At 43.5% G+C, this 27,222-nt stretch overlaps 1 protein-coding gene across 1 annotated transcript in view; it reads left to right on the top strand.

Moving 5' to 3' along the window:
* Positions 1-26,874, top strand: part of LOC309551730 (follicle-stimulating hormone receptor-like) — a 236,587-nt gene extending 209,713 nt beyond the window's left edge. The window contains exons 7-10 of the mRNA XM_082252415.1: positions 1,918-1,986; positions 2,064-2,138; positions 13,105-13,293; positions 25,572-26,874. Coding sequence (XP_082108541.1) covers positions 1,918-1,986; positions 2,064-2,138; positions 13,105-13,293; positions 25,572-26,778 — 1,540 coding nt within the window. The 3' untranslated portion in view covers positions 26,779-26,874. The remainder of the gene's footprint in view (positions 1-1,917; positions 1,987-2,063; positions 2,139-13,104; positions 13,294-25,571) is intronic.
* Positions 26,875-27,222: the final 348 nt, after the last annotated feature.

Genomic DNA, 27,222 nt, shown 5'->3' with positions numbered 1-27,222 from the left:
CATGGCTGTCCTCCCACAAGGAAGCCTCTTCTAAAGATGATGCACAAGAAAGCCCGCAAACAGTTTGCTGAAGACAAGCGGACTAAGAACATGGATTACTGGAACCATGTCCTGTGGTCTGATGAGACCAAGATAAACGTATTTGGTTCAGATGGTGTCAAGCGTGTGTGGCGGCAACCAGGTGAGAAGTACTGTCTTACCTACAGTCAAGCATGGTGGTGGGAGTGTCATGGTCTGGGGCTGTGTGAGTGCTGCCGCTCTTTTTTTTGTTTATAGTGCAAATAATAAAAACTGCAGAGGTTATCAAATACCACCAAAAGAAAGCTCTATTTGTGGGAAAAAAAGGACATCAATTTTATTTGGGTACAGCTTCGCACGACCGCGCAATTGTCAGTTACAGTAATGCAGTGCCGTGTCGCAAAAAATGGCCTGGCCAATAGGGGGCTAAATCCTTCTGGTCCAGAAGTGGTTAAGTAGTGGATGTGTCACTTTAAGAAAACCCTTATTTTTTCTCCACTATTTCCCTTGTTCTGAGCTCATATGTTCTTTACCAGTAACATCGATATTTCCAGTGTCGGGACAACGTCATCTAGAGCCCAGGGTGAACATGCCAAACTGAGCCCCACTCCAGATATATGAGCATTATGTGTCAGCAACAATTCCCCCAGAAAAACAAAGAGCACTAATCTGCATGTTTACCCCTAAGCATACATTCCCCCTCCTCCCAGTACAAATTATCCCCCCTGCTGAAATCCCCCCTCTTGCCCCCATCCCCCAAATCCCCCCCAGTTTAAAAAAAAAAATCCCCCCTCCTAGCACAAATCCTCTACCCCTAAAATGTCCCCTCGTAGTGCACATCTCCCCTCCACACACACACACACTTCAAATCCCCCTCTCTTGCCCCCCATCCCCCAAATCCTCCCCAGCTTAAAAAAAATCCCCCCTCCTAGCACAAATCCTCTACCCCTATAATTTCCCCTCGTAGTGCACATCTCCCCCCCCCCCCCACACACACACACACACACACACTTCAAATCCCCCTCTCTTGCCCCCCATCCCCCAAATCCTTCCCAGCTTAAAAAAAAATCCCCCCTCCTAGCACAAATCCTCTACCCCTAAAATGTCCCCTCGTAGTGCACATCTCCCCCCCACACACACATTCACACACATTTCAAATCCCCCTCTCTTGCCCCCCATCCCCCAAATCCTCCCCAGCTTAAAAAAAATCCCCCCTCCAAGCACAAATCCTCTACCCCTATAATTTCCCCTCGTAGTACACATCCCCCCTCACACACACACTTCAAATCCCCCCTCTCTTGCCCCGCATCCCCCAAATCCCCCCCAGCTTAAAAAAAATCCCCCCTCCTAGCAAAAGATCCTCTACCCCTAAAATTTCCCCTCGTAGTGCACATCTCTCCCCCCCCCCCCCCCCCCACACACACACACACACACTTCAAATCCCCCTCTCTTGCCCCCCATCCCCCAAATCCCCCCAGCTCAAAAAAAATCCCCCCTCCTAGCACAAATCCTCTACCCCTAAAATTCCCCCTCGTAGTGCACATCTCTCCCCCCACACACACACACACACTTCAAATCCCCCCTGCCAGCACAATTTCCCCCCAATTCCTCCTTCCTAGCACAAATCCTCTCCCCCCCCCTCCCAACACAAATCCCCCTAAATCCCCCCTATTACCACCCCCCCCTAAATTCCCCATCTTAAACAATATCCCCTGCTGCCCCTCAAAAGCCCCCTTCCAACACAAATCCCCTCCCCCTCAATCTCTTTGTGGTGCCCCCCTTCTTCGCATACCACAGTGCCCAGGGCAGCCCCCCTACCCCTCCCTCCTGCCCACCCCTTGTCCCGGCCCTGGATATTTCAATTCAGATGAATATAATTTCCTTTTTTTTCTTTTCTAGATGGCTTGTGCAGAACGATATAGAAGAAATAGAGAACTATGCTTTCAATGGAACGAATGTACATGAATTGTGAGTTCCTAAAACCTTCTGATCTGCAGCGTGTTTTCATTGTATAATATTCATTTCTTGAACTTTTTATCTATTAGACTCCTCAGTGGCAATCAGAAGCTAACAACGTTACCCGATCTTGTTTTCCATGGAGCCAGTGGACCTGAAGTGCTGTAAGTTATAACTTTCCTTGATGAGGTTTAAATTAAACTTGTGAAATCCTTTGTTTTGTCTGCAGCTAAGATCTATGAGAAAGAACAAATCAATATCTGAGTTACAGAAGTTTCGTTTGCAATTGTAAGACACCCATTTACTAACATAATTCACTCCGGATTACTGAATTGCATCAGGACGCTGGCAATGTATAAGCAGCATTTATTTGGACAAACTCTGTAATTGGCGGGGTTAAAGGTTCAGTCCACCCAAAACGAATGTTATATGTGCTGTTTGCAGGCACTGGGGAGTAAAGAGAAACGAATACTATTGGATTATTATTATTATTACTAGACATTAAGCCTGTTAAATTAACGGGTGCTAGAACATGTATATAATGATACAATGTGGCAGTATATGTCGGTGATATCATGTATGGTGCGGAGGAGTGGAGGTATATGTCGGCGATATTCCCGGAAGTGCTGTGTCCGGCATGCCCGGTAGGGGGCGGTGCAGAGCCTGGCTCCTCCCCCAGATTGTAGAAGGATGTCCGGTGTGCAGGCCGGTGTCCTGCCAAAAACTCCAACCTGCCGAAATCTTCAACCACGTTATTTCCGGTGAGTGTACACTGGGAATAATTGGAGATGTCGAGCACTTGGTGTTTTCACACAACACCGGCAGCCTATACACCCGAGTACATCGTATAATTAGTGCAGATTCTTACACCGCCCGCTAGTAACCAAAAACATGGCCGCCTCCAAGGCGGCGACAACTACCGGGCGGAATGTATCGTATATTATTCGCTCATTATGAAATACTTACCTTAGAACGAAGCCCCGCAGTGCCGCCCGCTCAGCGACAGGACGGCTGACATGTTCGGCCATCCTGCTTCCTGGTTCACGTCCTCCAGCCATCTGATTGGCCAAAGGCGCGATTACATCACTCCCGCACATGCGCGCGGGAGCCGCCGTTCATGGCACAGGGCTCTGAAGGAACGGCACGGGTGGCCATTCCTTCAGAGTGCATGCGCTGATGTCATCATCGGCTGCATTAAAAGTAAATATCTCCTAAACGGTGCAAGTTTAGGAGATATTTACAGTACCTATAGGTAAGCCTTATTAAAGTCTTACCTATAGGTACAAGTTCCAAGAGAGGGTTTTCAACCACTTTGAGATAAAAATCCTTCTGTGTGCAGGAGCCCCCCGAATACTTACCTGAACCCCATCTCCATCCGGTGATATTGCACGAGAGTCTCGCCTGTCCGGGACTCCCCTCTATAATGGCTGAGACAGCAGCGGGCGCTATTGGCTCCCGCTGCTGTCAATCAAAGTAAGTGAGCCAATGAGGAGATAGAGGGGGTGGCACAGAGATGCAGCTCTGTGTCTGAATGGAGACACAGAGTAGCGGCTTGCCTCTGGTGCCCCATAGCAAAATGGGTAAGGGCATTTACCAAGTGTCAAAAAGTAAGAACCACAGGAAACAGTCCTTTATTAAAAAATAAAAAAATAGTGTCCCTCTATGTAAATCCATCGCCAATCATGACGCCCGCCAGACCTGAAAAATAGAAAAAATAAAAAACGCTACGCCTCCTGGGAGGCCTCCTGCCGTCTGCCCGCTCTGCGGTTTGACAGTTCTTATATAGGCAAGGGGTGGGACCACCTGACTATGTCACCGGTGGCACCGCCCCCTTCTGACATCATCTGACATCAGAAAGGGCGGTGTCACCGGGTGACGTAGCCAGGTGGTCCCACCCATTGCCTGTATAAGAACTGTCGAAGTGGAGAGGAGGCAGATGGCTGGAGGCCTCCCAGGAGGTGAAGCTTTTTTATTTTTTCTATTCTTTGGGTCCGCTGGGCGTCGTGATTGACAATGGATTTAAATCAAGGGACACTATTTTTCTATTTTTTAATAAAGGACTTGTCAAAAACAGTTTCCTGTGGTTCTTACTTTTTGACACTTTTTTGGTGAATTTGTAGGGGTACGATGTACCCGTTACCCATTTACATAGAGGGGGGCCAGGATCTGGGCACCCCCTTGTTAAAGGGGGCTTCCAGATTCCGATAAGCCCCCCACCCGCAGACTCCGACAACCACAGCCCAGGGTTGTCGAGAAGATGCCCTTGTCCCCCAACATGGGGACAAGGGTCTTTGGGATGCGGGGTGCAGAGCCCCCTCTGCCCCAAAGCACCCACCCCCCCATGTTCTCTTTCCCTGATTTCTCTGTCAAAATCAACAACTCAACTATCAACCCCCCCCATGTCCCCCCATGCCAAGGTCCTAGGTGTCATACTGAACTCTGAAATATCCTTTCATCCTTTCGGCCCTACATCCAGTCGCTGTCCAAAGCTTGCCACCTCAACCTCCACAACATCTCCAAGATACACTGCTTCCTAACCAATGACATCACAAAGCTTCTAATCCACTCCCTGGTCATCTTTCCTCTCAATTACTGCAATTCTGTCCTCATTGACTTACCTTTATGTAGGACACGTGTGTCAAACACAAGGTCTGTGGGCTGATTGCGACCCTCTAGGCCATTTCATGTGGCCCTCGCACCTCTTCTGCAGCTACCCCCTCATCTCTGTCCCTACCTTGTCTCATCAGTCGGCAGCAGAGAGGAGGACAGGACTCCTCATACAGATTCTGTACCTTTCTGTTCAGTTGCAGCAACACCTCATCTCTGCCTCCCCTGGTCTCAGCATTCAGCAAACTCCAGGCCTCCTCTGGTCCTCATCCAGACCCTGCTCTTTCTGCTTTCCAGCTCCATCCTCAACTTCTTCCAGGAAGCAGCACAAGGTAAAGAGGGTGCACTGTGATGTAAGGGAGGGTGGGGGACTTTTTCACTTCTGATAGTGGGGGGCTCTTGACATTTGATGTAAGGGGGAGTGGGGTGCTCTGGACATCTAGTCTTACAGAAGAAACCGGCGCTTTCAGGGCAATCATAATGCTGATGCAGCCCGTGATGAAAATGGGCTTGACACCCCTGATATCTCCCCTTCAGTCCATCATGAACGCTGCTGCCAGGCTCATCCACCTTACAAACCACTGAGCATCTGCTACCCCTCTTTGCCAATCTCTCCATTGGCTGCCACTCAACCAATTAATTAAATTCAAGATACTAACCATAACTTACAAAGCCATGCATAACTTTGCCCCCAGCTACATCACTAACCTGGTCTCAAAATACCAACCAAATCGTTCTCTTCGTTCCTCCCAGGACCTTCTGTTCTCTAGCTCCCTTGTCACCTCTTCCCATGCTCGCCTCCAGGACTTCTCTCGAGCCTCTCCCATCCTCTGGAATGCTCTACCCCAATCTGTCCGATTATCTACTACTTTTTCCACTTTCAGACGATCCCTGAAAACACACCGCTTTAGAGAATACTATCCTGCCCCCACCTAACAACTATACATTTATTTTCTCCATCAGTACATCCCCGCACAGTTATTACATTTTGTATCTCTTGACCCTCCCTCTTAGATTGTAAGCTCTAATGAGCAGGGCCCTCTGATTCCTACTGTATTAACCATTTTCCGACTGCCCCACGCAGATTTACTGCGGCAGGACGACTCGGCTGCGCATAATCACATAGATCTACGTGATTATGTGCATGTGGTCTCGGCGATGTGCGTGCTTCACCGAGGCCACATGCACATAATCACGTAGATTAGACACAGCGGGAGCCAGACCGCGGGAGGAACCGGCCTCTTGCGATCTTTAGGGAAATTGACAGGAGAGCCGCCTGCCTATGTAAACAAGGTAGCGGCTCTCCTGTCAGACAGGCACAGTGAGATTGTGTATCTTAGCTAAGCTGAAACACCGAACTCTGTGTGCCTGTCACAGAGCCCTCCCCCCCTCCACAGTTAGTAAGCACAATTTAGGAGCCCACTTAACCCCTTCACCCCCAGTATTAACCCCTTCTCTGCCAGTGTTATTTACACAGTAACAGTGCATATTATTTAGCACTGATCACTGGTCCCCAAAAAGTGTCACTTAGTGTCAGATTTGTATGCAGCAATGTCGCACGACCGTGCAATTGTCAGTTAAAGCAACACAGTGCCGAATCGCAAAAAATGGCCTGGTCATTAAGGGGGTAAAACCTTTCGGGGCTGAAGTGGTTAAAGCGTATTGTAGCTGTACTGTCCACCCTCAAGTTGTAAACTGTCGGCACTAAATAAATCCTGTATAACAATGATAATAATGTACAAAATGCTATACGTATATTAACCACTTCAGCTCTGGAAGGTTTTATCCCCTTAATGAAAAGGCCATTTTTTGTGATTCGCATTGCATTATTTTAACTGACAATTGCGCGGTCGTGCAGCGTTGTACCCAAATACAATTTTTTTTGAAAAAATTTTTTTATTGAAGAAATAGAATATATGAACAATAACTAAAGGCATATGAAAATTAACTGTGCACTTACATGTCCATCATAGAACAGGCCGAAAACCATACAGACGATCAAATAAGGTACCCAAATACAATTAATGTCCTTTTTTCCCCACCAATAAAGCTTTCTTTTGGTGGTATTTTATCACCTGTGCAGTTTTTAGATTTTGAGCTATAATCAAAAAAAAAGAGCAACAATTTTGAAAAAAAACACAATATTTTTTACTTTCCCAATAAAAAAAATAAAAAAAAATCTAATTTTTTTAATCAGTTTAGGCCAATTTATATTCTGCTACATATTTTTGATTAAAAAAATCTCAAAAAGTGTATTTTAATTGGTTTGCACAAAATTTATAGCGTTTACAAACTACAGGATAGATTTTATTTATTTTTTGTTTTTATTAGTAACGGCAGCAATCAGTGATTTTTAGCGGGACTGCGACATTGCGGTGAACAGATCGGACCGCTAATTTTCATTTTTGACACTTTTTGGGGACCAGTGACATTAATACAGTAATCAGTGCTAAATATTATGCACTGTTTCAGTATAAATGACACTGGCAGGGAAGGGGTTAACACAGGGGGTGATCAAAGGGGTTAATGTATGCCTGTTTGTGCTTACTGACTGTGGGGGGGAGGGACTCTGTGACAGGCACAGAGAGATCAGGGTTTCAGTTTGGCTGAAACTCCTGATCTCTCCCTGCCTGTGTGACAGGAGACCCTCCTGCTTTGTTTACATAAGCAGGTGGGTCTTCTGTCAGTTTCTGTGAAGATAGCAGGAGACCGGCAGCGATCGCCACCGCTCCTCCCGCGGTCTGACTCCCGCTGTGTCTAATCAGCTGAGCCAAGACCGCGTGCACATAATCATGTAGATCTACGTGATTATGCGCAGCCGAGCTGCTCTGCCGCAGTAAATCTGCGTGGGGCGGTCGGCAAGCGGTTAAAGAGTAATTAAACCCATCAATTTAACTATTTCCAAAAACTGATACATTCAAGACATGAATGATATCTATTACAGTTCATTGTGTTCTAAACTCAACTGCCAAGCCATCAAATGACTGGTGTTGTAACTAATCACATGTGTAGCACTATGACAACTGCAGATCAAAGACAGGCTAAAATGGCAGCTTACTTGGCTTATAAGGATAGGAGGGTTTAGTTCTGTTTTATTTATATGGTTTACAAACTAGTTAAAGCAGAACTAAACCCATTGATTTACCAATTTCAACAAACAGTTACATTCCATTAAAGCGGAGTTCCACAGAAAATTTGGCACCTTTCATAGGGGAGGGGGCAACGGGTACTTTGTTTTTGACAGGCACCTTCCCCACTTCCGGGAGACAGCACCGCGGCGCCATTCTTTGGAAATTCGGCCCCCCTCCCCCTTCCCCCACCGCCGGGCCAATTATAAAGCGCAGCACGCTTTGCGCATGTGCAGTAGGGAACTGGCTGTGAAGCCGAAAGGCTTCACTGACAGTTTTCCTCAAAAAGACTGGCAGCGGCAGCACCCGGCAGTCAATATGAAAATCGGCTGGGGCGTTGACATCGCAGGGTCCCTGGACAGGTAAATATCTATATATTAAAAGTCAGCAACTACCATATTTGTAGCTGCTGACTTTAATTTTTTTTCCTCCCAGCTGGAACACCGCTTTAAGTGCTGGAAATGTAATTGTTCCATTTGCTTGTGCTCTTTACCAACTGTCCAACCATCAAATGGCTGGTGTCCTAACTGATCACATCATGCATTGATCAGCATTGATCAGCATCATGGCAACTGCAGATCAAACAAGCAGATCAATGATGGGAGGGTTTAGTTCCCCTTATAATAGTTATAGTCAGTGGCGGCTGGTGCTCCATGGGACGGACCGACCGCACCATATAACACCCCCCCCCCCCGGCCAAACCAGGCCGCACACCATCCCCCCCCCGGACCACAGCGATACAGGATACAAGAGAGGACAGGACAGGCAGGACCCCCCTGCTTACTCACCCTGCTACTCACCCTGCCTGGATGCAGCAGCAGGCGGCAGCAGCTTCGGCTTCTTCCCCGTCTTCATGCGTCTCCTCCCTCCTCCTCCATGCCATATGGCATGACTTCTTCTTTTGGCCAATTGGGAAACGGGTCTCAAAACCTGCTTCCTGATTGACCAGGAGGAGGATCCATGTGGCAATAGCGAATATTCATTCGCTATTGTCAAACAACTGGGTGGGCTCGGGGCGCACTGCTCTGCGCCCCAAGCCCACCATTTTTTTTAGCCTGTGAGAGCCTCTGGCTCTAATCACATGGTTAAAAAAAAAAGCCCCATTGAATTCCATGCATCCACCCTAATCTACATGCGGGCACCAGACGCATGGATGGGGGGGCAGCGCCCCTGCGCCCCATATGACCAGCCGCCACTGGTTATAGCCAAGTTATAGTCAAAGATTAAACATAGCTTGGAATTCAAGTTGGAATTTGCATTATTGTCCTGCTACTTTCCTAGCTGTTTTCTGCTACTTTTGTCGCCACCAAAATCCTTTTTTTTTTCTCCCAGACTTTTCAGTTGAAAAAAAAGGACACAAAAATTTTTTTATTTCGAGTTGTCTAAAGTTTCTAACGCATATGGTTTGCCTTTGAACTGTGTAAAGTGTTTATTAGCAAAACAGGAGAAAAATGAAGCAGAACCAGGTTTTGAAAAAAAAAAAAAAATGGAATGGTTCAGTAATTTCCATAGGAACATGTTGAAATTGCTTTATTCAGAACAAATGTTACCTCTGTGGGCTGCTATGGGTTTTCTTTACTCTAGTAGATTTTAATATATTTTTTAATTAACAATTTGCTTTATATTTTAATTTGCTTTAGCATGCTAGGTGATACATTCCTGCTTTTAGAAGAGTTTCATTAAAATTAATAAAAGACACACAAAGTGAACATTTAAGTTGAGGACCGACTCTTAAGGCAATCTACTCCATAGACTAGAGAGTACATCAGGGGGATGAAAAAAAAATGTATCACTTCACCATATAGCTTCTTTGTATTTTAATACATGTTATGTAGCAATGTATAATGGCACATTTCACTAAGAGTAAAAATATCACCTTCTGATTGTTATCAATTTGGACAATTCCTTAAAGTTCAATTAAATTCTCATATTTTTTTGTCTCTTTTGTATTGTTTTACAATGCTATACCCCCGCGTATTATAATTTGTGGCTAGTTTTTTCATATGAAAGTGTTCTAAAGAGGCTCTGTCACTTTCCCTATTAAAGAAAAAAGTGACAGGTTCTCTTGAAAGAACAGCCACCCTTCCCCCACTGCCATTATCTGTACATGCTTCAGCCATGCTTTCCCCATGCTTTGTGTCCTATGGTATTGGATCATGCACAAGGTTAAATTCTTGCTCCCCCCCTGCACCCTCGGAGGAGGTCATGTTCCTACATATCTGAAAGGGCCTGGTATTGCTCCAACAGAACAGTGAAGTGAGCTTGAGATGACAAGGGTGGCCTCTTGCATAATTCCTGTATGAGCACCCTTGAAAGTTGTGATAGGGACTTCAGGGGCAATGGGAGGGCTCAGGTGCCAAGAAGCTGAAACTGAAGACTGAAAAATGGAAGTGCTGGTGTCAAGAAAGTAGAAGCACAGGGCACCCAGAATACACCAGGTTCAGTAGAGATTATAGCTGGTTAAGAAAAAGCATAGTGGTAAGGGCACCTAGAATACACCACGTTCAGTAGAGATCAAAGCTTCGTTCAGTAACAATTGGGCAGGAAGGCACCAAATCCTTGGCAATGTGTAGGCAGAGGGATATAGAATCAATAGGCAAAATCTTGGTCAAGAGTCCTGAGGCTGAGGTTGATAACAAAGTTCAGCAGAAAATTTAGACAGGCACAATTTATCCAGAAGCAGGTTAGACCAGGTCATTTACAGCGTGAATCAGGTTCAGAATCTGAGATAACAGGAACTCAAGCTGAGATACAATTCAGCAATGATCCCACACAGGGCCCTGGTTTAAAAAGCCCACTAGGTGCTAGTATCTGTGGTGAATGTGCCCGTGTATCCATGTCAGTGTTGGGGGTAACTAGTTACAAAGTAACTAATTACAGTAACTAAATTACTTTTTTTGGTAACTAAGTAAAGTAACTAGTTACAATACTAATATTGGTAACTACACTACTTTACTAGGCTATAGGAGATAACTACACTACTTTACTAGGCTATAGGAAGTAACTACACTACTTTACTAGACTATAGGAACGCGCTTTCCTGCGTTACCCAAGCCGTGTGATACAATCGTTATTTCGAAGAATAGAGAGGGATGAAGTTTATGAATTTTTGTTGCACTTTATGTTTTATTCTGTTTTTTCAGGTTTTGTTCTCATGTTTCCCAAAGCCTGTGTTTATACAATAAACTCTATGCAGAAAGTGTGTCATGTATCTTCTTCTACACGCTCAATTAAGAAAGAGGAAAGTAAAGTAATAAGTAGTGAAGTTACTTTTCAAATGCAGTAACTAGTAAAGTAATCTCATTACAATTTACAGAAGTAACTAGTAACTAGTAACTAGTTACATTTTTTTTGTAACTACCCCAACACTAATCCATGTGCATGCTGTTGTGTCTGCGTTCCTATGTGCGGACCCACACACATTGTTGCACGTTCAGTTGGGCTTCCATGCCTAAAAACGTGCACATTAATGGCTGGCATTCCCTTTTACATTATGTTCCTGAAAAAATGTTAGTAGCAATGGGTAAAAGAGTCTACATACAAGAGAACATGAATGGACAAAGTGACTAAAGCTGCCCACACAATGTTAGATATTTAGGCTGCAGGCTGTACAAAGGAAATCTAACAGATTCCTCCATCCATGCAACAAAGCATTGATAGATGAAACCTACTGCTGGCCTCCAGATGAATGTTGTAGCAAAGCTCAGTTGCACAGGCCCCTGAGGATAATCTCAATGCGGTGTCTATTTTGGTTATAGAGGCCTAAGGACAAGATCAGCAGTGATAGAGAGATCCTTAAACCGTTGTCCAACCAGCCTGGAATGCTGTTTCTCACCAGCAGAAATTGTTATGTGTCACTGCAACTCAGTCTGTCTATTCACTCTGCTCCATAGTCCCTAGTAGCTTCTAATCTGTCATGCAACTGGACCTCTAACTACCAAGTGGCCTTCGGGAACCCTTACCTGGCTCTAGCCTGTGCTGGTTATTGAGTCATGAGAAAAAAAACAGCTTTAGCCCGCTCTCAGTTCTGTCAGCTAACTCTGGGTCACAGGAGAGAAGAACTAAGTGCAATCATGTGACCCACAGAAGAAGTATGGCCAAAATATTTTTTGCCAAATTTATCCTTCAAACTATTTTATCATAGGAATACTTTCCCCCAAAAAGTCTCTGCTTCTGGTCTGGGTAAAAAAACAGCAGCAGCTACTGTGTGTAAAGTCATTGTCACACTTACCCCTAACGCAGGTGGTCAGACGCTATAGCTGGCCTCTGTGGTCTTCACCTGTAACAGACCATTTCCTATAAAGCAAGCAGACCTACCTGCACTCGGTTGCCCCCAGGACTTATGCACAATGCTTTAGTACCTGGCTGCGCAAACTGAGCAAGGCAAATAGGTACTTACAGTTGGCAGACTGGTTTAAAGAATAGTCAATATCCAATCTGAGGTCGTCAATGAGGAGATCCAATCTAGCAGAGCAGGGCAGACAAACAGGGAGCTTGGAACACATGTAACAAACACAATATCACAAGCATGAGACTGCAGGTTTGGCTTACTTTAATCAGGTTTGGTCTCCACCAAAGGACTGGCCACATCAATCACCTTGCAGGTGGACAGGCAGACAGGGAGGCATCATAGCCAAAACCGGAATGCTGGAATCAGAGCAGCAGCTGTCAAAGAACCGGAACATGAACACGCTCCGGACAGTAACATGGCTCAGTTCCCCTTTATCACTCCACTTCCTTCTTCTGGGGGGGGTTCTGACCCATCTAGCAGGGACAGAAAGTACCTGTCCAAAACCAACTTTGTGGAAAATAACAAACAGCAACTATTTACAATTGCATACAGTAGAGGGTAGCAGATCCCTACAAGCGTAAAGAGCATTCTTTCCACTGACCACCAATGTAAGGAGCATGCTTCCCACTGACTACCACTGTAAGGAGCATTCTTCCCACTCACCACCAATGTAAGGAGCATTTTTCCCACTTACCCCAATTAATTGGTATTAGCCTGGGATCCCTGAGACCTGATAATTATTTTATGGATTCCTCTGGGGTAATAAGGCTGATCTAGAGGATTCCAATAATGTAACTGTTATTTTATTACATTGTGGGAGTGTACCCCAATACCTCCCTATAACATCTCCTCTAAATATTCTATAACTCATTTGTATTCCCACCCTTCTTTCATCACTGGCACTCCTTGAGAATGGAACACACAGCACAGAACATGTATTTTGTATTGCATGTTGGTTATCACATTGAACTCCTATAGACCCTTCCAAACCAGTTCGCTCACACATTCAATCTTCCTTTGAATTTTTCTTTAGATCCAGTGCCTGCTGCTCCGTGTAATCTTTCTTTGCCATATCTTCTTGTATTCTTTTTTTTTTACAAACAGGGATATTTCAAAAACCCAGATCAACTCTCTGCCCAAGCACGGCCTGGAGCATCTAAAGAAACTTATTGCTAACCATGCTTATAATCTGAAGAAGCTCCCTCCTTTGGAAAGGCTGTCTAGTCTTATTAAGGCCAATCTTACGTATCCAAGCCACTGCTGTGCTTTTGAAAACTGGAAGAAACAGAAAAGGTACGTGGCTATTTCCTTTAACCAAAGTCAGAGTGAATGTTAAAGCAGCCTGTATTGCAAAGTCCACTGTCTACTTTTACTACCTTTCACGTTCATAATCGACTGCAATTTAAAGTGTATGTAAACCCTAAAAATGAACTTCAGTCTGGTCAGTAGATGCTGGGAGCTATCTACTGTTGAGGAGGTCTATTGTTACTTGCTGTTTGAGGGTCTATTAAAGAGGTTGTAAACCCAAACTAAATTTTTTTTTTAACCTGAAAGAGAAACACATAATGAGCTAGTATGCATCGCATACTAGCTCATTATGAAATACTTACCTTAGAACGAGCCCCCGCCGTGCCGTCCGCTTAGCTGTATGACGGGCGACATGTCCAGTCGCCCGTCTTCCGGGATCGCGGCATCTGGCCATCTGATTGGCCGGAGCCGCGGTGACGTCACTCCCACGCACGCGCGCGGGAGCCGACGGTCACGGCACGGGCTCTGACGAAACGGCACCAGCGGCCATTCCTTCAGAGCGCATGCGCCAGTGACGTCACTGGCTGCATGTAAGGTAAATATCTCCTAAACGGTGCATGTTTAGGAGATATTTACAGTACCTATAGGTAAGCCTTAATATAGGCTTACCTATAGGTAAAAGTGTCCGAGGAGGGTTTACTTCCTCTTTAATGCTGGCTGCTGGGAGAGCTATTATTGCTGGTGGGGTCTATTGTTCCTGGGGTGGGTCTGTTGTGAGGCGGTATTGTGTTGCAAGTAGACTAATGTTGCTGGGGGGAAATATTATTGTTGGGGGTGTCTATTATTGCGAGGGGATCTATTTTTGCTTGGGGGGAGGTATTGTTGCTGGCTTCTTGGTATCCATTTTACTGCTTTCCTTATTATAATAACCAAATTCTATACAGATTACCTAGCACCGCAAAACAATACTTGGTTCTGTGTTCTCTAAAAGAGGTGGTGCTGGGAGGTGGGCATGGGGTGGCAATAAGCGACGGTCCTTGTGGGTGGGTGGGGGGTGGAGACAAGGGGTTACTTGGGAGAGGGGAGTTCCTGCACCTATTCTCTGAGAAAAAAAGCCCTGTATATGTGTATACATATACACATATATATATATATATATATATATACATACACAGTATCTCACAAGAGCGAGTACACCTCTCAGGTTTTTGTAAAAATTGTATTATATCTTTTCATGTGACAACACTGAAGAAATGACACTTTGCTACAATGTAAAGTAGTGAGTGTACAGTTTGTATAACAGTGTAAATTTGCTGTCCCCTCAAAATAACTCAACACACAGTCATTATTGTCTAAACCGTTAGCAACAAAAGTAAGTACACCCCTAAGTAAAAATGTTCAAATTGGGCCCAAAGTGTCAATATTGGCCACCATTATTTTCCAGCACTGCCTTAACCCTCTTGAGCATGGAGTTCACCAGAGCTTCACAGGTTGCCACTGGAGTCCTCTTCCACTCCTCAATGATGACATCACTGAGCTGGTGGATGTTAGAGACCTTGCGCTGCTCCACCTTCTATTTGAGGATGCCCCACAGATGCTCAATAGGGTTTAGGTCTGGAGACATGCTTGGCCAGTCCATCACCTTTACCCTCAGCTTCTTTAGCAAGGCAGTGCGTGTCTTGGAGGTGTGTTTGGGGTCTTTATCATGTTGGAATACTGCCCTGCGGCCCAGTCTCCAAAGGGAGGGGGTTATGCTCTGCTTCAGTATGTCACAGTACATGTTGGCATTCATGGTTCCCTCAATGAACTGTAGCTCCCCAGTGGTGGCAGCACTCATGCAACCCCAGACGATGACACTGCTACCACCCTGCTTGACTGTAGGCAAAACATACTTGTCTTTGTACTCCTCACCTGGTTGCTGCCACACACGCTTGATACCATTGGAACCACATAAGTTTATCTTAGTCTCATCAGACCACAGGGCATGGTTCCAGTGATCCATGTCTTTAGTCTTCCTGTCTTCAGCAAACTGTTTGTGGGCTTTCTTGTGCATCATCTTTAGAAGAGGCTTCCTTCTGAGATGACAGCCATGCATATCAATTTGATGTAGTGTGCGGCAAATGGTCTAAGCACTGACAGACTGACCCCCCCCCCCCCACCCTTTCAACCTCTGCAGCAATGCTGGCCGCACTCACACGTTTATTTCCCAAAGACAACCTCTGGATATGATGCTGAGCAGGTACACTCAACTGCTTTGGTCGACCATGGCAAGGCCTGTTCTGAGTGGAACCTGTCCTGTTATACCGTTGTATGGTCTTGGTAACCGAGCTGCAGCTCAGTTTCAGGGTCTTTGCAATCTTTTGATAGCCTAGGCCAGTGATAGCGAACCTTGGCACCCCAGATGTTTTGGAACTACATTTCCCATGATGCTCAACTACACTGCAGAGTGCATGAGCATCATGCGAAATGTAGTTACAAAACATCTGGGGTGCCAAGGTTCGCCATCACTGGCCTAGGCCATCTTTAGAGCAACAATTCCTTTTTCAGATCCTCAGAGAGTTCTTTGCCATTAGGTGCCATGTTGAACTGCCAGTGGCCAGTATGAGAGAGTGAGAGCGATAACACCAAATTTAACACACCTGCTCCCCATTCACACCTGAGACCTTGTAACACTAACGAGTCACATGACATCGGGGAGGGAAAATGGCTAATTGGTCCCAATTTGGACATTTTGACTTAGGGGTGCACTCACTTTTGTTACCAGTGATTTAGACATTATTGGCTGTGTGTTGAGTTATTTTGAGGGGACAGCAAATTTACACTGTTATACAAGCTGTACACTCACTACTTTACATTGTAGCAAAGTGTAATTTCTTCAGTGTTGTCACATTAAAAGATATAATAAAATATTTATAAAAATGTGAGGGGTGTACTCACTTTTGTGAGATACGGTACATATAGATATATAAAGTAGATTTGCCCAAGCTCTACCGCTATCTCCAAAGTCTAGGAGCTCGAGACCTGTATTCTGGCTGGGGCGTTCAAGTCCCACAATAGCAGATCCTTGTCACGTAAAAGCCAGCAGCTCAGAGTGCTTTTTCAGAATACAGTAAAACCTTGGATTGCGAGCATAATTCGTTCTGGAAACATGCTTGTAATCCAAAGCACTCTTATATCAAAGCAAATTTCCCCATAAGAAATAATAGAAACTCAGATGATTTGTTCCACAAGTCCTTCAGTTTATAGTCTATATACAAAGATTATAGCAATGTGATAGGTTGTGTAACCATAAAATGTCCATCCACAATATGTAGCCTTCCCAAGGGGATTAGAAGCAAAATCTAGCAGAGCTGCAGAATATAAGAGAGATGAGAGACGCCTCTAAGTTAGCAATATGCTTACATTTAATGAAGGTTCAACATTTAGCAACTCACATGGTTGATGATTAAAATAGGCACACCTAAGTATGCAGGCATCCGGGGTAAAGCTGTCCACATAGACCATCTTCTGAACCACCGGCTCTCACCACTGTGTAATGTTCTGGTACCTTTGGTACCCTAATTCCACTTTTCCTAAGTGTATGCGCCCCACCATTCTCTTTTGGTAAAGTGCGCATACACCTTTAAGACCGATGCTGTCATCACTGAGCGCCGCTGGAGCGGCTATTTCAACCTCCGGCGGTCTCACTCACATGTTCGTTCAACGCCGCATAATCTGCCTTGAAGCTCTCATGCTTGCAAGCATACCTCGCTATCGGAACCACGCTGCTGATCTCTGTATCCCGTTACCGGATCATCCGCTCTTGCCGAACCTCTCCTCTACTACATTGCTACTAGTGATAAGTACCCCACAGGGGAAACCTCTATAACCTTCATACTAAAGCTTACACTATCTAGCTCTGCATACTAAGGACTATTACTACATCTGCACTAACTAAGATTGCTAGCTCTTGAGCCTAATACCATCTTGCACTGGGTTGGTCTATCCTGTATGTTCACCTGCTACTCTATCATCTGCTACCATACATGATTGCTAAACCTATCTGCATCCCATCTGCTACTATCTTACTTTCAAGAACATTCCTTTCAAGTGTCTGTCATCTACCATCTCTACCCAACCTGTCTCTTCAGCCTATCATCACTATATTACTATACATATAAGTCACTCTAGGAACATCTTATTGAGTGTGTGTATTTACTTGCTGAATTGAGACTATCCACACATGATGAGTCTTGGGAGTTGGGATTGGTGTCTCAGCGTTTCTCTACATGACTACTGAAGTGGAATATTTCTGCAGCTGTAAATCCACATTATATATAAAACGCAGGAGCGTTACACACTGTCAGTCTGCAACCGTGACTGGGAAGAATAGCCTGCAGAAGAGTGATCTGAAAGTGAGGCATCGAATCACTCGTGGAGTGCAGCGGGGAAGGGATGATGAAGATGGCTGTGCAGAGGATGGTCTATGTGGACAGCTTTACCCCAGATGCCTGCATACTTAGATGTGCTTGTTTTATTCATCAACCATGTGAGTTGCTAAATATTGAACCTTCATTAAATGTAACCATATTGCTACACTTTAGAGGCTCCTATCTTCTTTTTTATACATGATGCTACTTGTATATCAAGACATCGCTTGTATATCAAGTCAAAATGTATTTTAAAAATGTGCTTGTCTTGCAAAGCGCTCTCAAACTAAGTTACTCTCAAACCAAGGTTTTACTGTAAATCCTTTATTGGCTACATACTGTATATAAGACACAATGCTGTAGGTGCTAACACATTTTGACTACACAGCCTACCTTATGACATGTAGCCAATAAAGGATTTATTCTGAAAGAGCACTCTGAGCTGCCGGCTTTTACTTGACAGGTATAGCTCTCAGTCTCCGCTCCAATTCATCCCAAAGGTGTTCTATCGGGTTAAGGTCAGAACTCTGTGCAGGCCAGTAAAGTTCCTCCACTCCATACTCATTTATCCATGGACCTTGCTTTGTGCACTGGTGTTCAGTCATGTTGGAACAGGAAGGGGCCATCCCTAAACTATTCCCACAAAGTTGGGAGCATGAAATTGTCCAAAATGTCTCGGCATACCAAGACATTTTGGACAATATCATGCTCCCAACTTTGTGGGAATAGTTTAGGGATGGCCCCTTCCTGTATCCAAAATGTCTTGGTATGCTGACAACTTAAGAGTTCCCTTCACTGGCACTAAGGGACCAAGCCCAACCCCTGAAAAACAACTTTTTGACACCATAATACCCTCTCCGTCAAATAATTTGGACCAGAGCGCAAAGCAAGGTCCATAAAGACATGGATGAGCGAGTTTGGGGTGGAGGAACTTGACTGGCCTCAACCCAATAGAACACCTTTGGAATGAATTAGAGCGGAGACTGTGAGCCAGGCCTTCTAGTCCAACATCAGTGCCTGGCCTCAAAAATGCACTTCTGGAAGAATGGTCAAAAAGTCCCATAAACACACTCCTAAACCTTGTGGTCTACCAAGAAGAGTTGAAGCTGTTATAGCAGCAAAGGGTGGGCAAAATCAATACTGAACCCTACGGAGTAAGACTGGGATGCCATTAAAGTTCATGTGCGTGTAAATGCAGGTGTCCTAATACTTTTGACAATATAATGTATATCTTTAGAACACTAAGAGCATATTGAAAAAACATTTTTTTTTTTTTTCATAATGTTCATTAAAACGAAAAGTGCTGTGGCACTAGAAGACTACAACCTCTCCTCACCCCCAGCTATATATTGCATACAATACCAGCACGGAGCCATTTATTCTTAAAGATTTAAATTCTAACTTATATCTCCTATGTCATTAACCTAATAATATGACATGCAGCCTTCCAGTGCAGTATTGATTGTGAGCATATGGACCCAGGAAAAGGCAATTAAAATAAATTGTCTGTTAAATAGGAATAGCATTCACCTGAGGTCTCAAGGATTATGTCTTTAGAACTTTCATACTATTTGTCTTTACACAGCATGCTAAGTATTTAAAGTATAAAATGTGCCATTAGAGGGACAGCGTCTGTGTACAGAGTGTAGATTTTACCATAAGCCACGTTCCTACTGAAACTGTATTCAGTAAAGCAAAGAAAGGTATTGGCAATATTAAAAGTGGTTACATTATTTATATTATTTCATTATGTACACTTTCCTTTAGAAGAACAGCTATATGGGCTGTTTCATTAAATTAAAAGTACAAATTTTTGTTCGTAAAGAAAAAAAAACTACATTTACTACTGATTCAAAGAGGTTTTTATCTACACCCGTAACATGCAAAGTGTGTGCATTTCTTATATATTTTCCATAAATTCACATAGTGGGCTGTCATTTTGAAAATGCTGCATCAATAAAATTATATTATATTATATTATGGAAAAAGTGGCAGGAATATCTAATTTTGAAGGTACCCTTACAAAACTTCATATATAAAAGCTGTGTCCTTCAGGCTGGGTTCATATATGTGCGAATTAGATGTGATTTTCTCAATGGAGCCCGTTTACACAGGTCCGGGGGTGGCCACGGAGTGGATTGCAAAAGGGTCCCATGCATTTTTGGGTCCGTTTCAGATGCGAATTCAGGCCAAAATGCCGACCTGAATCGCACCTGAACCAGTGAACAGAAATGCACAGGACCTCAGAATTTGCGGCCGCACATATGTGAACCTGGCCTGAATGAACTTAGAGAAAGGGATTTTATGGTGTCCAATTTTTTCATATCACATTAAACATTGGTAAGATATAATAGCCCACAGTAAATTTATATATAGTGTTCTGCCTCAGTATCTACAATAATCTCCACCCAGCACTAGGGATGATCGAACGGTTCGGGTCGACCATCGGTTCGACCCGAACATTGACTGTTCGAGGTTCGGCCGAATTTAGAACTTTTTGCTGAAAAAGTTCGGAATTCGGCAACCAGAACCGACCAAAAGGCAATGGGCCAGGAAATGGGCTTTAAAAGCCTGTGATTGGACCAGAACCATTAGTAAAAGCCAATTGAGGGGGCAGGAGAATGCTAGGAATGTGATTGGAGTGACTAGGGGGTCCCTAGGCCAATCATTAGTGAATACGCCCCCCAGTATATAAGATAACCCCCGCCAAATTCCTAGCATTGTAATACAGGGACATGGAAGAGAGTGGAAGCAGTTCTGTTAATTTTACTTTAAAAGTGTAATTTAGCATTTATTAGTGTGAGGAAAGGGATATCTAGTGTAGTTAGGGTGCTATTTTCCACTTTGGTTAGATGCAAAAATTTAGTTTCTGTAGGGAAAGTGTTAAGTGCCAGGGTGACCGTAATGTAGTGTAGGGTGAACTGACACTGACTGCTATGGCAGGGTGACCAAACCCTTCCATATCAGGGTGACCGCTGCAGAGAAAACATTGTTTCTCTTAGGTCACATTCAGTGCACTAATATGGCTTCTCGCCGGTCAGCCTGCTTTTTGGCTGCAGGCGTTTATAGGGATTTTTTGAGGACAAGTTTGGAGTCAGGCATGACATCTAAACTTGTGTATTGGGGTATATATACACACACATGTCTGTATATATACACCTGCACATATATAGGTGTGAAAGGAGAAGAAAACTATACTTGCACTAATTAAATAATTAACACCAATTTGGTTACGCTCCTATCGCACCTATATATGTGTATGTGTAAAATACATATAAGTGTGTGTATATATATATATATATATATATATATACCCCTATACAGAAGTTCAGATGTTTTGCCTGCCTCCAAAGAACCCCAAAAAATGCCCAAAAAAACACCAGCGCCAAAAAAAAGGCAGGCAAAACATCTGAACTTCTGTATAGGGGTATATATATATATATATATATATATATATATATATATATATATATACATACACACACACACACTTATATGTATTTTACACATACACATATATAGGTGTGATAGGAGCGTAACCATATTGGTGTTAATTATTTCATTAGCGCAAGTAGTGTTCTGCTACTTTCACACCTATATATGTGTATGGGTATATAAACATATAAGTGTGTGTGCATATATACCCCTATACAGAAGTTCAGATGTTTTGCCTGCCTCCAAAAAAATGCCCAAAAAAAACGCCTGTGCCAAAAAAAAAAAAAAAAAACGCCCAGGTGTGTTATTGCAGGATTTTTTTTTGGGCATTTTTTTGGGTTCTTTGGAGGCAGGCATGACATCTCAACTTCTGTATAGGGGTATATATACACACACACTTATATGTATATATACCCATACACATATATAGGTGTGAAAGTAACAGAACACTATACTTGCGCTAATGAAATAATTAACACCAATATGGTTACGCTCCTATCACACCTATATATGTGTATGTGTAAAATACATATAAGTGTTTGTGTATATATACCCCTATACAGATGTTCAGATGTTTTGCCTGCCTCCAAAGACCCCAAAAAAATGCCCAAAAAAAACGCCTGCTGCAAAAACACACCTGGGCGTTTTTTTTGGCGCTGGCGTTTTTTTGGGCATTTTTTTGGGTTCTTTGCAGGCAGGCAAAACATCTGAACTTCTGTATAGGAGTATATATATATACACACACACTTATATGAATTTTACACATACACATATATAGGTGTAATAGGAGCGTAACCATATTGGTGTTAATTATTTAATTAGCGCAAGTATAGTTTTATGCTCCTTTCACACCTATATATGTGCAGGTGTATATATATATATACAGACATGTGTGTGTATATATACCCCAATACACAAGTTTAGATGTCATGCCTGCCTCCAATAACCCCCAAAAAATGCCCAAAAAAACGCTTGCTACAAAACCGGCAAGGTGTGAAAATAGCAAAGCCATATCCCTGTTCTATAAGTGACCTAATACAAACAATCTTTTTTTTTATGGTTCTGGACATGCTACAGAGCTGAAACTTCACAGGTACACTTTTTAGACCCCCACTAAATCCAAAAAAATCTCTTTTTTTTTTTTTCAATAATTGGCTCTCTATCAAAAATGACAATTTTTAAGAACTTTTTTTTGTGTGATTAATAGTCCCTGGGGCATGACCCCGAACCCTAGGCACTTTTTAGGGGCATTTATTGGGTTTTAGGGCTTCAAAATGGTGTTTTTTAAATACCGAAGTTCGGGTCCCATTGGTTCTGAAATCCGGGCCGAACATTTGGGAAGTTCGGGTGTTCTGGTCGAACCGAACTTTTCAAAAGTTCGATCATCCCTACCCAGCACCCATTACCTATCCATATAAATGTAACAATGACATAGAAGAATCAGTATGGTAATAAGCTTAATAAGTTTTGATTGGGCCAATGTTGTGGTGGGATGAAGATCTCTCTATACGTTTCTCAGACATAAATTCCACTTTATCAGGGGTAAACTTGAGGCTATTTTTTGCTTTTTTGCAAAATTTACTGGGGCATGATCCCTACAATATGTGTTCGCCAGATGAGTGCAGGGGCATCAGTACAGAACCGACTGCAGAGACATCCATGAGTGTCCCTTTGCTGTCCCTTACTCTACAAGAACCTGTTCCTAATGCTAGGCCTACCTCTCCCTCACAAGCCGGGTCTCTGTTTGGAACTTCTGACACTGCAGGCTCCATTTCAGTGACCCAGCAGGAGCTATATATAAACCCTTATGAGTTCAAGATGGCCTCCAATGTCTCGAGAGAACTATGCGTCCAATGAGATTCAGATTCTCCAAAGATGGAACCAATCCCAAAGTCAATGGTGAAGCGCTTATTGGTTCTATGCCAGGCTCTCCTCTAGTGCTTGGGAGTAAATGACAATGGTCACGTTACTGCTTTGTTTTCCACACTAGTAGGAAGTTATTATGTGATCCTGCAATAACTGCATTCCCTCCTAGTCTTGCAAATCTGATAGAGCAGCAATGCCATTTCACAGATTACCAGTGGCTACACTAACACCCACAAGCTAGACAAGTTGCCAGGAGCCATGGCAAGCATGGTGGGTATCCTGTATCGCTTACCAAATTCTAACACATCTAAAAACCACAACCGTGTAGTGAATGTTTAAAATCATTTTTTGCCATCCGTGTCCCATTTGTGAGATTTCCATCCACTTATGGTTCTGTGGACAAAACAAAGTGAGATAAATCCCTTTCTTGCCTTCCATTGGAAGATATCCCCTCTGTAAATGTTCTGGTGACAACTAAAAATTTTTGGATTTCCCCTCACTTTTAATCCCAGTGACAATGGACACCAGGACAAAGAGAACAAATCTCCAAACTAGCAATAAAAATAGCTATGTAAACCTACTGACTACTGCCAGTTGTTTTAAAATATTACATTTTAGTTCATCTTAAAGTATATATAGCCAAACCTTTTAAAACAGTAGGCAAGAGTGAAGAAAACCCATCAGTTTATTTATTTTTTTTATACATGTATCCTGTTGAGGGGGATTCCCTACCCATCCTAAAGATAGGGGTAGCGCTACACACCACTTAACCAAATGTTGAATTTCCTTCCTATAAACTAATGCCTCGTACACACGCATCGATTATTGGCCGGGAATTTTCAGCCAACGTCCGATCGACCGATTTTCGGCTTGTTAGTATGATGTTTCCGACAACCGACTCCGACTTTTCGGCCGAAAAAAATATGGTGTGCAGGCAATAAAATTTTTGTTGGCCGTCAACACAACGGCCGATTTTCCGTCAGTCAGTACAGATTTCGGCAGACAAAAATCTGATGAGCAAGACTGGGCATGCTCAGAGAAGAAAAAACACACGGAAAGTAAACCAGCACATGACATCACTTCTGAAGTAGATTTTTGTTGGCCGAGAAAATTCGTGTGCAGTCTACGCACATTCCAACCAACAAAACACCACTCTGGACAAAAGTCGGACGATCGGTCGGCCGATAATCGTTGCGTGTGTACGAGGCATAAGGTAGGCCAAGGCCATACATTAGACAAGAATTCCAGGAACTTTTGTTTCCCATGCAGTGGAGCTGTACCCGTACTGCATGGGTTAACTGGAGATATACTTACCTAATCTGCCGATCATGTGAGTGCAAGACTGGTCCATGCCACTCCTGCCTCCCCACACCCTAGTTGTCTTATGAATGGACTGTTCCTGATGTCATTATGTCCAAAGACTGGCTCTGGACATAAGGACAGTAGGAACAGTCCACTGCTGGACATGAGGGAGGTCTGTTTTCTGGAGGATCGAAGGATAAGGCGAGTATATCCTTTCTGTGTGCCCTTGGACAAAACAAGCAGTAAACCCATGCAGTGCAGGCACAGCCTCACTGCATGGAAAAAAACTCCTTGAGTTCTGCTTTGAGCAAATCACTCCAAAGTGAGAGGAACTCACCTTTAAGAGCCGGTTCACACCACACGACTTGGTCGCCTGACAAGTTGCTCCCAATGCTGTGCAATGGAACCGATTTAATCAGAGCGACTCAAGTCAAAGGTTCCTGCACTATTTTTTTGCGAAGTTGGAGCGACTTGCATTGACTTCTATTATGAGAAGTCGTTTGCAAGCCGCGATAAAGTCGTGCTGCATGGGCGACTTCAAAGTCGCCCAAAGTCGAGGCGGCTTTGAGTCGGATTAGTGTGAACCGGCTCTTAGACATTGTCACTGGACAGGTGTTCCCATTGGAAGAATTTGTTCACCACTTCTGGAGACAGCTCCTAAAGCCTCGTACACACGCAACGATTATCGGCTGACGGATCGGCCGTCTTTTGTCCAGTGTTGTTGTGTTGGTTGAAATGTGCTCTAGACTGCACACAAATTTTCTCGGCCAACAACAACCAACTTCAGAAGTGATGTCATGTGCTGGTTTACTTTCCGTGTGTTTTTTCTTCTCTGAGCATGCCCAGTCTTGCTTATCTGATTTTTGTCTGCCGAAATCTGTACTGACTGACGGAAAATCGGCCGTTCTGTTGACGGCCAACAAACATTTTATAGCATTCACACCAGATTTTGTTCGGCCGAAAAGTCACAGCCGGTTGTCGGAAGCATCATACTAACAAGCCGACAATCGGCCGATCGGACGTTGGTCGAAAATTCACGGCCAACAATCGTTGAGTGTGTACGAGGCTTTGATGTTAGCTTTTTCTTTACTTTCTTTACCAAAGACAACGATCACCAAGATAATTAGAGAGGGTGAATCCACCTAGTGGAGACATGGATATCAATAAAAAACTTGACAGGACTTCTAATTCTTCCCTATTCACTCAAAAACGAAAAAAAAAAAAGAACTTTAGGTTATACATACACTTTAATCAATTGGAATCCGCATGTTGTGGTGTATTTATTTATTGTGCACTTTGTTCTTTCTGTAGCACGGATGTGCATCCTTTGTGCAATAGAAGCAGTTATTTTGTGAATGAAGTTTCAAAGCCTACCAACAAAAGATCAGCACAGGTGGATTACTACACGAGCAGTGACCTGAGCTTCGATTACGATGACTTTGACTACCATTTCTGTTATGATGTGCAGAACGTGAAGTGTTTCCCGAAACCGGATGAATTCAACCCATGCGAAGACATCATGGGCTATGGCTTTCTCCGTATCCTGATGTGGTGTATCAGCATTCTGGCCATAAGTGGGAATGCAGTGGTTCTCATAATATTGATAACCAGCAAGTCGAAATTCAGTGTTCCAAAGTTTCTAATGTGCAGCCTGGCCTTTGCAGACTTCTGCATGGGCATCTACCTCCTACTGATTGCCTCCGTGGACATCAAAACAAAAAGCCAATATTATAACTATGCTATCGAGTGGCAGACAGGAGCAGGTTGTGCAGCAGCAGGATTTTTTACTGTGTTTGCCAGCGAACTTTCAGTCTACACACTGACAGCCATTACCCTTGAGCGGTGGCATACCATAACCTACGCAATGCAGCTCCAACGTAAAGTCAGATTACGTCATGCTTTCATCATTATGATTTCTGGTTGGATCTTCGCGATCGTAGTGGCCCTGTTGCCCATTGTTGGCATAAGCAGCTACATGAAAGTTAGCATTTGTTTGCCCATGGACATTGAATCTTTACCTTCACAGGCTTATATAATTTTTCTTCTAGTGCTTAATGTTTTGGCTTTTGTGGCTATCTGTATTTGCTATGCACATATATATATCACTGTACGCAATCCTGATATTGTCTCCTCCCACAGCGACACCAAAACGGCCATCAGAATGGCGGTTCTAATATTCACCAATTTTCTGTGCACTGCACCCATTTCATTCTTTGCCATCTCTGCCTCCCTGAAGGTTCCCTTAATAACAGTGTCCAATTCCAAGATCCTGTTAGTTCTGTTTTATCCCATTAATTCGTGTGCCAATCCATTTCTCTACGCTTTTTTCACTAAGGCTTTTCGAAAGGACTTTTACATTCTGATGAGCAGACTTGGCTGCTGCAAGTCAAGGGCTCTCAGTATTAGGACGGAAACCTCTTCGTCAATTCTCAATTCACGGAACGGGCACTACACTCCCGGGCAGAAAAACAGCTCGGGCTCAGTGTACACTTTGGTCACACTAAATCACCAAAACTGAAACAGAATTGGGTTTACTTTTTTGACACATCTAAGGGCAATAGGCAAAGTAGTGATCGCCCTATGTTGGCAAAAAGTCAAATCTGATTGGCTGCTATAGTTTACTGTACTTTGCCCAACCTTATACAACTTAATTAAGTATAAATTTTCTTTTAGTAAAGTTGTCATCTAAATTTTCCACGTTAATTTAATCTACATACTGTGTTTCTCCGAAAATAAGACCTACCCTGAAAATAAGACCTACTGTGATTTTCGAGGAGGGCTGCAATATAAGCCCTGCCCCAAAAATAAGCCCTAGTTTAAAATGGAGTTCCACCCATTTTCGTAACTTTAGATCTATGTAATCCCCTTTAAAACGACTTTTACCAATGGAAACTTTTTTTTTTTTTTTTTTTTTTTACTAGTAAATACCTTAATTTCTGCTTTATTCCTCCTCTCCTCACTT

This window comes from Pelophylax lessonae (assembly GCF_965119305.1).
Source record: "Pelophylax lessonae genome assembly, chromosome: 3".
Lineage (NCBI taxonomy): Eukaryota > Metazoa > Chordata > Amphibia > Anura > Ranidae > Pelophylax > Pelophylax lessonae.
This window is presented reverse-complemented; position numbering and strand designations above follow the sequence as displayed.